The sequence below is a fragment of the Nerophis ophidion genome, linkage group LG09 (assembly GCF_033978795.1).
Source record: "Nerophis ophidion isolate RoL-2023_Sa linkage group LG09, RoL_Noph_v1.0, whole genome shotgun sequence".
Classification (NCBI taxonomy): Eukaryota; Metazoa; Chordata; class Actinopteri; order Syngnathiformes; family Syngnathidae; genus Nerophis; species Nerophis ophidion.
The window spans coordinates 76,813,167-76,828,754 of record NC_084619.1 but is presented as its reverse complement, the minus strand read 5'-3'; the positions used below and the strand labels follow the sequence as shown (position 1 = coordinate 76,828,754).

General features: G+C 41.3%; 1 protein-coding gene across 1 annotated transcript in view; it reads left to right on the top strand.

The window, feature by feature from the left end:
• The window catches only part of rbm45 (RNA binding motif protein 45), a 39,495-nt gene that overhangs the window by 2,869 nt on the left and 21,038 nt on the right, over nucleotides 1–15,588 (top strand). The window contains exons 2-6 of the mRNA XM_061911814.1: nucleotides 1,078–1,200; nucleotides 1,286–1,412; nucleotides 1,474–1,620; nucleotides 1,690–1,866; nucleotides 7,939–8,068. Of these exons, the coding sequence (XP_061767798.1) occupies nucleotides 1,078–1,200; nucleotides 1,286–1,412; nucleotides 1,474–1,620; nucleotides 1,690–1,866; nucleotides 7,939–8,068 (704 nt within the window). The remainder of the gene's footprint in view (nucleotides 1–1,077; nucleotides 1,201–1,285; nucleotides 1,413–1,473; nucleotides 1,621–1,689; nucleotides 1,867–7,938; nucleotides 8,069–15,588) is intronic.

Below are 15,588 nucleotides of genomic sequence, written 5' to 3'. Positions count from 1 at the left end.
AGGTACATCAATGTTGCATAAAAGCAGTAGCTGAAGGTACATCAATGTTGCACAAAAGTAGTAGCTGATGGTACATCAATGGTGCACAAAAGGAGTAGGTGAAGGTACATCGATGTTGCACAAAAGCAGTAGCTGAAGGTACATCAATGTTGCACAAAAGCAGTAGCTGAAGGTACATCAATGTTGCACAGAAGTAGTAGCTGAAGGTACATCAGTGTTGCACAAAAGTAGTAGCTGAAGGTACATCAATGTTGCACAAAAGCAGTAGCTGAAGGTACATCAATGTTGCATAAAAGCAGTAGCTGAAGGTACAATGATGTTGCACAAAAGGAGTAGCTGAAGGTACATTGATGTTGCACAAAAGCAGTAGCTGAAGGTACATCAATGTTGCACAAAAGTAGTAGCTGAAGGTACATCAATGTTGCACAAAAGGAGTAGCTGAAGGTACATCAATGTTGCACAAAAGGAGTAGCTGAAGGTACATCAATGTTGCACAGAAGTAGTAGTTTAAGGTACATCAATGTTGCACAGAAGTAGTAGTTGAAGGTACATCAATGTTGCACAAAATGAGTAGTTGAAGGTACATCAATGTTGCACAGAAGTAGTAGTTGAAGGTACATCAATGTTGCACGGAAGTAGTAGTTGAAGGTACATCAATGTTGCACAAAATGAGTAGTTGAAGGTACATCAATGTTGCACAGAAGTAGTAGCTGAAGGTACATCAATGTTGCACAGAAGTAGTAGTTGAAGGTACATCAATGTTGCACAGAAGTAGTAGTTGAAGGTACATCAATGTTGCACAGAAGTAGTAGTTGAAGGTACATCAATGTTGCACAGAAGTAGTAGGTGAAGGTACATCAATGTTGCACAGAAGTAGTAGTTGAAGGTACATCAATGTTGCACAGAAGTAGTAGCTGAAGGTACATCAATGTTGCACAGAAGTAGTAGCTGAAGGTACATCAATGTTGCACAGAAGTAGTAGTTGAAGGTACATCAATGTTGCACAAGATGAGTAGTTGAAGGTACATCAATGTTGCAGAAAAGCGTGACATCTGCTCACCTGCCTGCTTGTTGCAGGTGTTTATCGCACAGTCGCGCTCGTCCACGAGCCACAGAGACGTGGAGGATGAGGAGCTGACCAGGATCTTTGTCATGATCCCCAAGACGTTCTCGGAGGAAGACCTGAAGAATACATTCAAGGTATGGAAACGTTGCAACACAAGCCGTCTGAAGGTTTTCTCTCCTGGTCCCAAACGAGCGTGTGGACTGCACTTGTGATTGCCAGGAGTACGGAGACATCGAGTATTGTGTCATCATCAAGAACAAGATGACGGGGGAGAGTAAAGGTCTGGGCTACGTGAGATACCACAAACCCTCCCAAGCTGCCGTGGCCATCGAGAACTGTGACAAAGGTAAGGTGGGGGGCAAGATGTGGATGGAGGTGTCTTCCGGTCTTCACCGTCATGCCGGCAGCTTACAGAGCCATCTTGGCCGAGCCTCGCACCAAGCCCCCGGCTTCAGAAGACTACATGGGCGGGCCCACGTCCAGGAGCGACTACACGGGCGGTGCCACCGTCGCCGCCGCCGCCGACTCCATGAACCAGTACCCCTTCCCCATGGGTGCGTGCTCTCGATGAGTCTTTGTTGACCCTTCAGCTCCTCCATTGGCCTCTCTCCTTCCACGTCCAGGCTCAGCAGAACCCAGCAACTACCCAGGAATGGACTACCGCTCTGGCGACTTCACCTGCTGCCTGATGGTGTCCACACGAGCTGCGCTGACCCAGGAGCAGATCTTTAACCTCTTCGATATCATCCCGGGGATGGAATACTGTGAGCTGCAGCGTGATGCTTACGGGATGGGCAAAGGTCAGTGGTGCTCTGCAGCCGGGGTCCCCAACCTTTTTTCCACCAATTAAATGTACGCGCTATTTTCACGGACCGGTTTTTCACGTGTGGCAGATAAAAACAGCAAAAAAGTTAGCATGAAAAATCAACTCATAACGCTGAAATAATGGGAGCCCTGGACGTGTTTCTTTGCAAAAAGATGATTGCCGGCACGTTGATGGTATATACTACCGTATTTTTCGGACCATAAGTCGCAGTTTTTTTTCATCGTTTGGCCAGAGGTGCGACCTATACTCAGGAACAACTTATATGTGAAATTATTAACACAGTACCGTTAGGGTTGGGTATCATTTGAATTCGAACGATTCCGATTCTTTGTTTCGATTCCGATTCCTGACAATTCTCGATTCCGATTCTTCTTGTACCGTGCCGGGATCAATGTGTTTGCCAGGTAGTCCCTGGAAGGTGGTTTGTATTTTGGGTTGAGAGTTTTCACCATATCCCTGCAAACATAACCAAACATGTAATGTTGCTGTTACTGTTTAGCCCAGTATCAATTAGCTTAGCTCTAACGTTATTGCTTAACTAAGCTAAATGTTGGAGATTCCACCTCTGAAAAGGGATGCAGTCTTCTGACTATGTGTGCAGTGACCCTTCTGTGGCAGCGACACCTTCCCCATTGCCGCTACGGTGAACGGAGTACGCTGAGCACATGGCGGAGCCTGGCTGGCAGCTTGGAAATTGTCTATAAAAAAATACGAGGGCTAATTTGTTAGCTGCCTCAATGTTGGCGCAAAACACATTATTTATTGCATATATATTGTTTTACTTACCGGATTCAGACTGCAGTGCAGTCACCGAGGTGCCAGGCTGGGCGTTGGAGCCGGAGCCAGAGGAAGAGGCAGAGGAGGACGGTCGGCGCAGCGCGTTGAAAACGGGACACTTTATTTGTACTCCATGGACTCGGAGGTGCTTCATCATGTTCGATGTGCACCCTCCTAAGCACCAAACAGTCCTGTCGCACGTGTTACATTTCGCCGATATTTCATTTTTTTTAGTAAAATAAATCCACACTTTTGACCGCCGACGCCCGCTATCCATGCTTGACTGACTCACTCGGCTATGCTAACACTTCCGGCGGTGGGCGCTTCTTCTTTGGTGTTCAGCGGCTTCTTCTTTCGGTCGGCGGACTGGGTATCGAAACTAGGAATCGAAATTTGAACTTTTGAACGATTCCGGGAGAATCGGAAAGTTAGTCCCGGTTTCAATCGATACTCAACACCCGACCCTAATTACCGTAAAATATCAAATAACATTATTTAGCTCATTCACGTAAGAGACTAGACGTATAAGATTTCATGGGATTTATGGATTAGGAGTGAGAGACAGTTTGGTAAAGGTATGGCATGTTCTATATGTTATAGTTATTTGAATGACTCTTACCATAATATGTTAGGTTATTTATGCCTCATATAACCTACACTTATTCAGCCTGTTGTTCACTATTTTTTATTTATTTTAAATTCAATCAATCAATCAATGTTTACTTATATAGCCCTAAATCACTAGTGTCTCAAAGGGCTGCACAAACCACTACGACATCCTCGGTAGGCCCACATAAGGGCAAGGAAAACTCACACCCAGTTGGACGTCGGTGACAATGATGACTAAATTGCCTTTAAAATGTCTCCGAAAAATACGGTATATACAATGACTATAACAAAGGGCAATTTCCTGTCAGGAGTTGTAATATACATCTTATTGGTGTGTTTAATGGGACAGATGAAAGTTAAGGTGGAGAAAATGTGTTAGTTTACAAATCAATTCATGTTTCTGTGCGGCCTGGTTGCATCTGCGTCATGGACCGGTGGTCAGGGACCGCTGATTTACAGGATTTTCAAAAGCATTATAATTCGGTCCATGGATTTTGGGGAAAAAAAACCCCTTCAAGGGTATTGAAAAGCATGAAATCCGATATTGAAACGTTCATACAATTGTATAGGGCAGTGGTTCTCAACCTTTTTTCAGTGATGTACCCCCTGTGAACATTGTTTTAATTCAAGTACCCCCTAATCACAGCAAAGCATTTTTGCTTGAAAAAAGAGATAAAGAAGTAAAATACAGCACTATGTCATCAGTTTCTGATTTATTAAATTGTATAACAGTGCAAAATATTACTCATTTGTAGTGGTCGTTCTTCAACTGTTTGGAAAAAAAGATATAAAAATGACTAAAATCTTGTTGAAAAATAAACAAGTGATTCAATTATAAATAAAGATTTATAATCATCAACTTAAAGTGTCCTCTTTGGGGATTGTAATAGAGATCCATCTGCATTCATCAACTTACTTCTAAACATTTCTTCACAAAAAAAGAAATCTTTAACATCAATATTTATGGAACATGTCCACAAAAAATCTAGCTGTCAACGCTGAATATTGCATTGTTGCATTTCTTTTCACACTTTATGAACTTACATTCATATTTTGTTAAATTATTATTCAATAAATATATTTATAAAGGATTTTTGAATTGTTGCTTTTTTTTTAGAATATTTTTAAAAAAATCTCACGTACCCCTTGGCACACCTTCAAGTACCCCCAGGGGTACGCGTACCCCCATTTGAGAACCACTGGTATAGTGCTGCTCAATTAACCGTTTTAATTACAGCAAAAAATAGGGGAGAAAATATACCACGGGAAGTTAAGCTCGGGAAGTTCGGAAATATCGACCATTTTTGATTAGTCAGAGTTAAACGCCGTCCATGGAAATTAATGGGAATATATGGGAATTAATGGGGAATTACAATATTGATATATTATTGGGCACTTGTCTATTTGCTGCTCCATTTTTGTGGCATTTTTGACGTAACTCTTTGCACAGTATTTGCAAATGTACACCGCCTTTCTGCCTACATTGGAGGGGGTGAAATGTCTCCACACATCAGATGGTGTACGTGGCATTATTCTCTTTTGTGTTTATTAATCTGTGTGTGGCATAGCACTAATGCAATGCCACACAGATATAAATAGTCAGCTAAACAATTGGAGTAGTCTTTAAAAATATTTGACTGATGGACAAATGAATAGAAGTAGGCTAGATGAATAAATAAACAGTCAATCAGCATGCTAAATCCAACTATAAGCTACATTCTTGCATGACAACAGAATGGCTAGCAGAACAGAAGGCAGAGAAAACTACAAGTTTTGATTGAGTATTTGCTAGAACAAATGTAAATTCGGATTGCTAACATTGTTAGCATTAATGAAGTGGGATTTAAAATAAAGGAAATTAGCATCACGGCTAACGGAGAAATATTTTCGGTTCATTATGAGACTGTGGTGGTACATAAAGAGATATTTGCCCCGAAATCATTTAACAAGTACAGGAACAGCTAGCTAGCTTGGGTGGAAGTCTGCTGGAGTAGTCTACAGTCATACAGGAACTAGCAATTACACTTCAATACCATAGGGCAAATATATTTACCCCAGTAATACCAACACTTACCTGCCTGGATGAAGTCCTTGGCCTCAAATACTAGTGTGGCCTCAAAAGCCCTGCTGTAGTGTGTAGCATAGAATAAAAAGTACTTTGTTGATCCCTGGGGGAAATTCAGCACCACAGTTTGCTCACAATAGACAATAATAATAATAAATAATATAATAAATATCATATCATATATATGTAAAATATATAATATATGAATAATATAAATATATTCTACATAGCATGCTGGGAATTATCTGGGCATGTGATGGAAGAATGCACTGCACATGTGATGGAGGAATGCACAGTTAAGGGTTGACATTCTACTGAATTTGCACTAAATCAGGTTGTTTTAGCTAATAATCATGCTGCAAGATCTGGCATGTTGCATTCAATGTTTAGTCCCATATATTCTCCTTCATTCCCATGGAAAGTTTACCACTTTGAATATTCCCGGAATTTTGCTACCGTAGCGACAAATAAACGTGAGAGGCTGAGTTTTTTTTTTTTTTGCGCCGTCATTTGAGTGACGGACATGTCGGCCAGTCAGAATTGTTGAGCCACGTTTTTTTCGTGTCTCGAGGTCTCGCTCTGTCCATCGCTCTCAGCGCCTGAGCACCTTTTATTTAAGAGGTGGAATTACCTGAACACAGTGAGCTCTCTTTTCACTCACTCACAATATTTGTCTCGGTGGTGGGAAAGCAGGACAGCTAGCTTCAATCACACAGGAAGTACGGAAGCAGTGTCTCCCACTCCTCGCTCACTCGTGAGAAGTTCCACAAAGTCACATCAATTAAGAGGACAAATATGATAACAACTGGTCCATTGTCATTTTAATCCTCAACTCAGATGGGCAATATGAGCCCATCAACAAAGACCAACAAGTGACAATGCCCTGATCACATCACGTGACATCACAGCAACAAAAAGACAACATCCCGCCTCCATTTTCCAACACTAAGATTTTTAATATTTATTTACTTAGTGCGTCTGCCTCACAATACAAAAGTCCTGGGTTTGATCCTGCGCTGGGATCTTTCTGTGTGGAGTTTGCATGTCCATGAATTGATGAAGGTGGACCCCGACTTAAACATGTTGAAAAACTTATTGGGGTGTTACCATTTAGTGGTCAATTGTACGCAATATGTACTGAACTGTGCAATCTACTAATAAAAGTATCAATCAATCAATCAGTCCCCTCCGGGTACTCCGGCTTCCTCCCACCTCCCAAGACATGCACCTGGGGTTAGGCCCCTCCCACCTCCAAGACATGCACCTGGGGATAAGTTGATTGGCAACACTAAATGGTCCCTAGTGTGTGAATGTTGTCTGTCTATCTGTGTTGGCTCCGTGATGAGGTGGTGACTTCTGCCCGAATGCAGCTGAGATAGGCTAGAAAATGGATGGATGGATTTACATTTTTGCTTACAGTAATGGGTCCATTATATTTTTGACTTAGAATAACAAAGGTATTTACCTTTTAGGTATTTACAATTCTACAGTAATGAGAAATATAAGTTTTCATCATTTTAAATGTTATGAAGTTAAAGTACCAATGATTGTCACACACACACATATATATATATATATATATATATATATATATATATATATATATATATATTAGGGCTGCAAATCTTTGGGTGTCCCACGATTCAATTCAATATCAATTCTTGCGGTCGCGATTCGATTATAAATCGATTTTTTTCGATTCAACGCGATTGTCGCTTCAAAAACTATATTTTTCCGATTGAAAAGGATTGTGTATTCATTCAACACATAGATTTCAGCAGGATCTACCCCAGTCTGCTCACATGCTAGCAAAGTAGTAGATTAAAAAAAAAAAAAAGCTTTTATAATTGTAAAGGACAATGTTTTATCAACTGATTGCAATAATGTAAATTTGTTTGAACTATTAAAGGAAGCAAAAATAAGACTTATTTTATCTTTGTGCAAACATTGGACACAGTGTGTTGTCCAGCTTATGAGATGCCATGTGTGTGAACAATAGTGTCACAGTGGCTTACACTTGTAAGCCACTGTGACACTATTGTTCTTTTTGATTATGTTTATAAATGTCTAATGATAATGTCAATGAGGGATTTTTAATCACTGCTATGCTGAAATGATAACTAATATCGATACTGTCGTGGATAATATTCATTTTTGTTTCACTACTTTTGGTTTGTTTGTGTGGTGTTTGTGTCTCCTCTCAATTGCTCGATTTATTGCAGTTTTGAGTGTTGCTGGGTCAGCTTTTGTTTTGGAATTGGATTGCATTGTTATGATATTGCTGTGTATTGTTTTGTTGGATTGATTAAAAAAAAAAAGATTAAAAAAAAAGAATCGATTCTGAATCGCACAACGTTAGAATCACGATTCGTATTCGAATCGATTTTTCCCCACACCCCTAATATATATATTATATATATATATATATATATATATATATATATATATATATATATACTTGCAGTGTGCATATAAAACATATTGCTAACCAACTATAATGACTGTTTGACAAAAGACGATTTGACTATTTGTTAAATGACTATGTGATTAATGACTACTTCCTGCTTTTCATGGCTTGTGTTGTCCAACCTACAGGTCACGCTCTGATTCGCTACACAAACCTGGGATCAGCTGTTTATGCCAAAGAAAAACTGAATGGCTTTGAGTATCCTCCCAACAACAGACTGCTGGTCAACTTTATGGATGATGGAGAAGATCGCAACAGGTGCACACACACACACCTACATACATATACACACACTAGGGATGTAACGGTATCAAATGTTACAGTACGATATTATCACGGTATTAAGGCCACAGTACGATATTATTGTGATATGTCTAAAAAAAGATTTTGAAATATTCTAGTGTGTAAAATGAAGTGTGAGGAATTTTTGGATAAACACACTGTAATGGAACACAAACATAATGCTCAAAGGTTCTAGTATTTGTCACTACATTTATGTACTTCCATCCATCCATTTTCTACCGCTTCTTCCCTTTGGGGTTGCGGGGGGTGCTGGTGCCTATCTCGGCTACAATCGGGCGGAAGGCGGCGTTCACCCTGGACAAGTCGCACCTCATCGCAGCATTTATGTACTTTAAAGTTCAAATAATTGTGCAGGAACATCCACTGTTTCAAGCGAAAAATAAATAAAAAATCTTCCAGTTGATGTCTTTAAAGTATCAGTAGAGTGTAAAAAAAAGTTGACTTCATTGTGTCCATTAAACAAAAATAATTGATTTTAAAATCCACAAAATACCGTATAAACATCACAACATTCCCCAATTTCAGCCGGCCAGGTTGAATATTCCGCTCCGAACCCCTTGGGTAATTTCTGTAGATTCTATGTCGGTGTAGTCACACTTCTGCACTCTGGCCATATTATTAGGGCAGTCATACTGGAAATATGCAAACATTGTTTAGATGTGCTGTTTATCATTCACAATCCTTATGTAAGACAAGAACACATGTTTTTATGTATTCTAAATGCAAAATAAATATCTGACAATTAAGACAAAAGATGGGGGACCTGTCATTGCACTCTCTAAAAACGTCCAAAAAGTACCAACAATATTCCATTTCCATGTCGTGACCTGAACATTAACCAAACATGAGTGATATTGTTATTATATCATAGTTTTAGTAACTGTTATGTAAAAGAAAATGGGTAAGATTTAATAAGCTCTGCTTCTTCCTACTCCTTTTGGAACATGTTGAAAAGAGAAACTGGAAATTGTGATGTATCATGTGTATGCTTGCATGTTCCAAATAAACTCAAACTCAATTATAAGACTATTTTAGTGGCACATTGATAGCAGTGAGCTAACGCTAGCTTACGTTGCTATTCAGTCAGTCTACCCTAGGGCAGCTGTGGCTACTGATGTAGCTTACCACCACCAGGTGTGAATGAATGTTGAGTCCCACTTCTCTGTGAGCGCTTTGAGTGTCTAGAAAAGCGCGATATAAGTCTACGTTTTTTTATTTTTTTATCAATTGTTGACTGCTTCTGCTTGGTCTTAAACGTGCTAAAAGTACATACTAAATTATAATTGATGCATCGCTCACCTGCTAGTAGATTATATATTGTATCATTATGTTATTGTGGTTAGTTTGTATGTTTAGCACCTAGTAATGCTGCTAATACCAAAGTGTTACAATGAAGTGACATCTGTTTAGCACTCGGCTGCTAAACTTATTGCTCATCCTCTTTGTGTTCGGGTTCAAAAATAAAATGTTCTGCATCGTAATTTTCCCCAAAGTAACTGCTGTTGGCTCTCACAAAGTCTGCTTAATTAGCATTGTTGTTAATGGGGAAGGGATCTGCGGTTCGGGCTTCACGGTGGCAGAGGGGTTAGTGCGTCTGCCTCACAATACGAAGGTCCTGCAGTCCTGGGTTGAAATCCAGGCTCAGGATCTTTCTGTGTGGAGTTTGCATGTTCTCCCCGTGAATGCGTGGGTTCCCTCCGGGTACTCCGGCTTCCTCCCACTTCCAAAGACATGCACCTGGGGATAGGTTGATTGGCAACACTAAATTGGCCCTTGTGTGTGAATGTGAGTGGGAATGTTGTCTGTCTATCTGTGTTGGCCCTGCGATGAGGTGGCGACTTGTCCAGGGTGTACCCCGCCTTCCGCCCGATTGTAGCTGAGATAGGCGCCAGCGCCACCCGCGACCCCGAAAGGGAATAAGCGGTAGAAAATGGATGGATGGATGGATCTGCGGTTCCTCCTCTGCGTCACGGATCACATGACTGGCTTCCTGGTTAAGAAATGTCCGTGAGATTGATACTTAATTTATGATATTCAGGGATTCCCACACATTCATTTATTTGTTGCGGCCCGCCACAAAAGAATTAAGGCCGCCACAAAAAAATAAAATAAAAATGTTTATTTTATTTTATTTTTATTTTCCGGCTTTTGACTTGCTCGACCGCTCATAAAAGCAATGGGACTCTGTCTGTGAATGGAGCTTGTAGTTACATATTATATGAATATGTAAATATCATATGAATATGTATATAAATGTGTACATAAAGTGTAATTATATTCCAACATTCCCCCGCCGCCCGACCACACCACCACAAATAGATGCCTGACCTGTGGGAAACACTGATATTTATTTATTTGCAAACGTTATCAGTCGTTAGGTGTCATAAATCAGATATACAGTTGGCCAAAAAAGTATCTAGTCAGCCAGCGATTGTGCAAGTTCTCCCACTTAAAATGATGACAGAGGTCTGTCATTTTCATCATAGGTACACTTCAACTGTGAGAGACAGAATGTGAAAAAAAAATCCAGGATTTCACATTGTAGGAATTTTAAAGAATTTATTTGTAAATGATGGTGGAAAATAAGTATTTGGTCAACCATTCAAAGCTCTCACTGATGGAAGGAGGTTTTGGCTCCAAATCTCACGATACATGGCCCCATTCATTCTTTCCTTAACACGGATCAATCGTCCTGTCCCCTTAGCAGAAAAACAGCCCCATAGCATGATGTTTCCACCCCCATGCTTCACAGTAGGTATGGTGTTCTTTGGATGCGACTCAGTATTCTTCTTCTTCCAAACACCACGAGTTGAGTTTATACCAAAAAGTTCTATTTTGGTTTCATTTGACCACATGACTTTCTCCCAATTTTCTGCTGTATTATCTATGTGCTCTCTGGCAAACTTCAGACGGGCCTGGATATGCACTGGCATAAGCAGGGGGACACGTCTGGCACTGCAGGATTTGATTCCCTGTCGGTGTAGTGTGTTACTGATGGTAACCTTTGTTACTTTGGTCCCAGCTCTCTGCAGGTCATTCACCAGTTCCCCCCATGTGGTTCTGGGATTTTTGCTCACCGTTCTCATGATCATTTTGACCCCACGGGATGAGATCTTGCGTGGAGCCCCAGATCGCAGGAGATTATCAGTGGTCTTGTATGTCTTCCATTTTCTGATAATTGCTCCCACAGTTGATTTTTTCACACCAAGCTGCTTGCCTATTGTAGATTCACTCTTCCCAGTCTGGTGCAGGTCTACAATTTTTTTCCTGGTGTCCTTCGACAGCTCTTTGGTCTTGGCCATAGTGGAGTTTGGAGTCTAACTGTTTGAGGCTGTGGACAGGTGTCTTTTATACAAATAACGAGTTCAAACAGGTGCCATTAATACAGGTAACGAGTGGAGGACAGAAGAGCTTCTTAAAAAAGAAGTTACAGGTCTGTGAGAGCCAGAGATCTTCCTTGTTTGAAGTGACCAAATACTTATTTTCCACCATCATTTACAAGTAAATTCTTTAAAATTCCTACAATATGAATTCCTGGATTTTTTTTTCACATTCTGTCTCTCCCAGTTGAAGTGTACCTATGATGAAAATGACAGACCTCTGTCATCATTTTAAGTGGGAGAACTTGCACAATCGCTGGCTGACTAAATACTTTTTTGCCTCACTGTGTATGATAATAGCGTCAATATACTTGTTTTTACATTCGACTGCTACTTTAAAGTGACAATGTAACCATCCAGTGTCAAACAATAATGTTCTCTATAGTATCTTTCAACTTTTACTTTCTGAGAAGCAGTGTCCTCCACACTGGACATGTTTTATCAGTCTGGAATATGCTGTTTGTCAGAAAATTTAACTAAACAAATAAACTCCTAATAATGTAAACACCTCACAAACTGATGTCTGGCTGTGCTGTCTTCAAATATTTTTACTGGGTGGCAGTTTATGAGGAACAGTGTGGTTTTCGTCCTGGTGGTGGAACTGTGGACCAGCTCTATACCCTTGGCAGGCTGCATGGGAGTTTGCCCAACTAGTCTACATGTGCTTTGTGGACTTGGAAAAGGCAGTCGAGCGTGTCCTGTGGGGAGTGTTCAGAGTATGGGGTATCGGACTGTCTGATTGTGGTGGTCCACTCCCTGTAGGACATACTTGCCAACTTTGAGACCTCCGATTTCGGGAGGTGCGGGTGGGGGGCTTGATCGGGGGTGCGGTGGGGGGGCGTGGTTGGGGGTGTGGTTAAGAGTCAAGTATTTCATATATATATAAAATATATATATTTAAGAAATACTTGACTTTCGGTGAATTCTAGCTGTATATATATATTTACTTTATATATGTCTTGATTGGATTATCCAGAGAATAGTGCTCGATACCGTGGTAGAGCGCAATATGTAGGTGTGGGAAAAATCACAAGACTACTTCATCTCTACAGAACTGTTTCATGAGGGGTTCCCTCAATCATCAGGAGATTTTAATGGAAGCATTCACATACAATGGTTTATATAGAGCACAGAGTGGGTGGGTACAGGCAGGCGTAGGGCGTGGTGATTGGCTCATGTGTTACCTAGGAGGTGTTTCCGCCTGTGGCGGCATGTTGAAATGATTTCACTGCGCTTGTTGAGGGATGATAGATCTGGATGATATATAATAAACAGTTTCTCTTTTAAGCATAGGTTGCATCTTTTATTACCACTGTTGTAAGGTGTGCTGGATGCAAGAATTTGCCATGTTATTGAATATTCAACATTATTGTCTTTGAGGTTCCAAATGTGTTTGCTGAGTTCTGTAGAATTCTGCAAAGTCTGGTTTCTAAAGGAGGCGTTGTGATTATTCCATCTTGTTTTGAACGCTCCTTCGGTTAATCCTACGTACGTGTCGGATGTGTTAATGTCCTTGCGTGTTACCTTTGCTTGGTAAACGACTGATGTCTGTAAGCACCTTCCGTTGAAAGGGCAATCAGGTTTCTTGCGACAGTTACATTCATTATTGGTTTCAGAGTCGTTTAGTCTGGGGGTAGGCAGTCCTTTTGCAATTGCTTTGTTGTGGTTTGAAATGATTTGTTGTATGTTATTCATACAGCTGTAGCTCAATTTAATGTTGTTCTTGTTGAATATTTTTCTTAGGGTGTTGCCTTTGGGGAAGTGTTTGTCGATCAGAGTGAGGAACTTGCGGCCGATGTTGGTTGAGACGTCTTTGCTGAATGGTGGATTGTACCAGATGATGTTGTTTCATTTTCTGCTCTTTTTTGGTTGGTTTCCTGGAGTGGGTTCATAGGTGGGGGGGAAGTTGTATCCGCTTTCATCAAGTGCTTTCTGGTACGGGGGGGTTGCTTGGTCCAATTCAGCTTTGCTGGATGACAGCATCGATAGCCTTTTATTAATTCCGGTAGGTATTCTTTTGGTGGTGGTGGGTGGGTGGTTGCTGTCGTGGTGCACGTATTGGAGTGTTGTGTTGGGTTTCGTGAATGGTTGGTAGCTGTTATTTCTCAGGTTGAAAGTGACGTCGAGGAAGTTGACGGTTTGCTTGTTGGCTTCAATCGTGATCCGTAGGCCGTTTTCTTTGAAGATTTGGCATATGCGCTTCTTGGTGTTCTCGCTGCTCCTTGGCGAGGCGCGGCACACTGCCAGTCCGTCATCACGGTAAATACCAAGGTTCAGGTTGAGGCTAGCAAGCTGGGAGAGGAGGAAACTCCCAACGAGTTCGCACGTTTCTGCTCCGTCAAAACTCCCCATAGTAACGTCAAATGTTGAATTGTTCTTTTTTTGCCATGGTGTACTTTTGTGGATGAGTATGGAGTTCTTTGCGTGGATGATGTTTTCTTTCGTTGCCTGTGATTGAGTCGTACTCCATACCGTACTCCATACTCATCCGCAACAGGGGGCGGCATAGCTCGGTTGGTAGAGTGGCCGTGCCAGCAACTTGAGGGTTGCAGGTTCGATTCCCGCTTCCGCCATTCTAGTCACTGCCGTTGTGTCCTTGGGCAAGGCACTTTACCCACCTGCTCCCAGTGCCACCCACACTGGTTTAAATGTAACTCAGATATTGGGTTTCACTATGTAAAGCGCTTTGAGTCACTAGAGAAAAGCGCTATATAAATATAATTCACTTCACTTCACTACTATATATATATATATATATATATACATACATACTTGAATTTCAGTGTTCATTTATTTACACATATACTCACACATAACACTCATCTACTCATTGTTGAGTTAAGTGTTGAATTGTCCATTTTATCCGTCAATATTTTTCTAACCATATGCATGCACAGCTAGACTCTCTGGCGGTGGTGTCAGAGAGAAGAAGTCTAGCAAAACTCCTTGGCATTATGGACAACACCTCCCATCCACTACACTCTGACCTTGCGGAGAGAATGAGCACATCCAGTGGAAGTCTCAGACTCACAAAATGTAACACGGAACGACACAGGAGGTCCCTCACACCAGCAGCCATCAGACTGTATAATGCATACGTTCATTGACTGCACTTAAATGTAGAATATATGTAGAATATATTTATATTATTCATATATATATATATATATATACATATATATATATTATATTATATTATATTATTTATTATTATCATTATTTATTGTGAGCGAACTGTGGTGCTGAATTTCCCCCAGGGATCAATAAAGTACATTCTATTCTACATTCCATTCTATTCTATGTACAGTAGACGGCAGTATTGTCCTGTTTAAGAGTTTCACAACATTGCTGTTTATGGCAGACGAGCTGGTTTACAGAAGACAAAAACGTGACTGCTGTTGTTGTGTGTTGTTACCGCGCTGGGAGGACATTAATGAAACTGCCTAACAATAAAACTACATATGAAACCAATAATTCGCCCTCGATCATTCTACAGTTATGTTGTCATTGGGCAGGCTCGCTGTTCATATTGTTGGAAAGCAGACGTGAAAATAGGCTGTCGACACGTCACTCAGGTCCGCATGGAGCTGGAGGGGGCGTGGCCTCCAGCCCCGCCTGAATTTCGGGAGAAAATTTGTCCCGGGAGGTTTTCGGGAGAGGCGCTGAATTTCGGGAGTCTCCCGGAAAATCCAGGAGGGTTGGCAAGTATGCTGTATGATCAGTGTCAGAGCTTGGTCCGCATTGCCGGCAGTAAGTCGGACCCGTTTCCAGTGAGGGTTGGACTCCGCCAAGGCTGTCCTTTGTCACCGATTCTGTTTATAACTTTTATGGACAGAATTTCTAGGCGCAGTCAAGGTGTTGAGGGGTTCTGGTTTGGTGGTTGCAGGATTAGGTCTCTGCTTTTTGCAGATGATGTGGTCCTGATGGCTTCAACTGGCCAGGATCTTCAGCTCTCACTGGATCGGTTCGCGGTCGAGTGTGAAGCGACCGGAATGAGAATCAGCACCTCCAAGTCCGAGTCCATGGTTCGCGCCCGGAAAAGGGTGGAGTGCCATCTCCAGGTTGGGGAGGAGACCCTGCCCCAGGTGGAGGAGT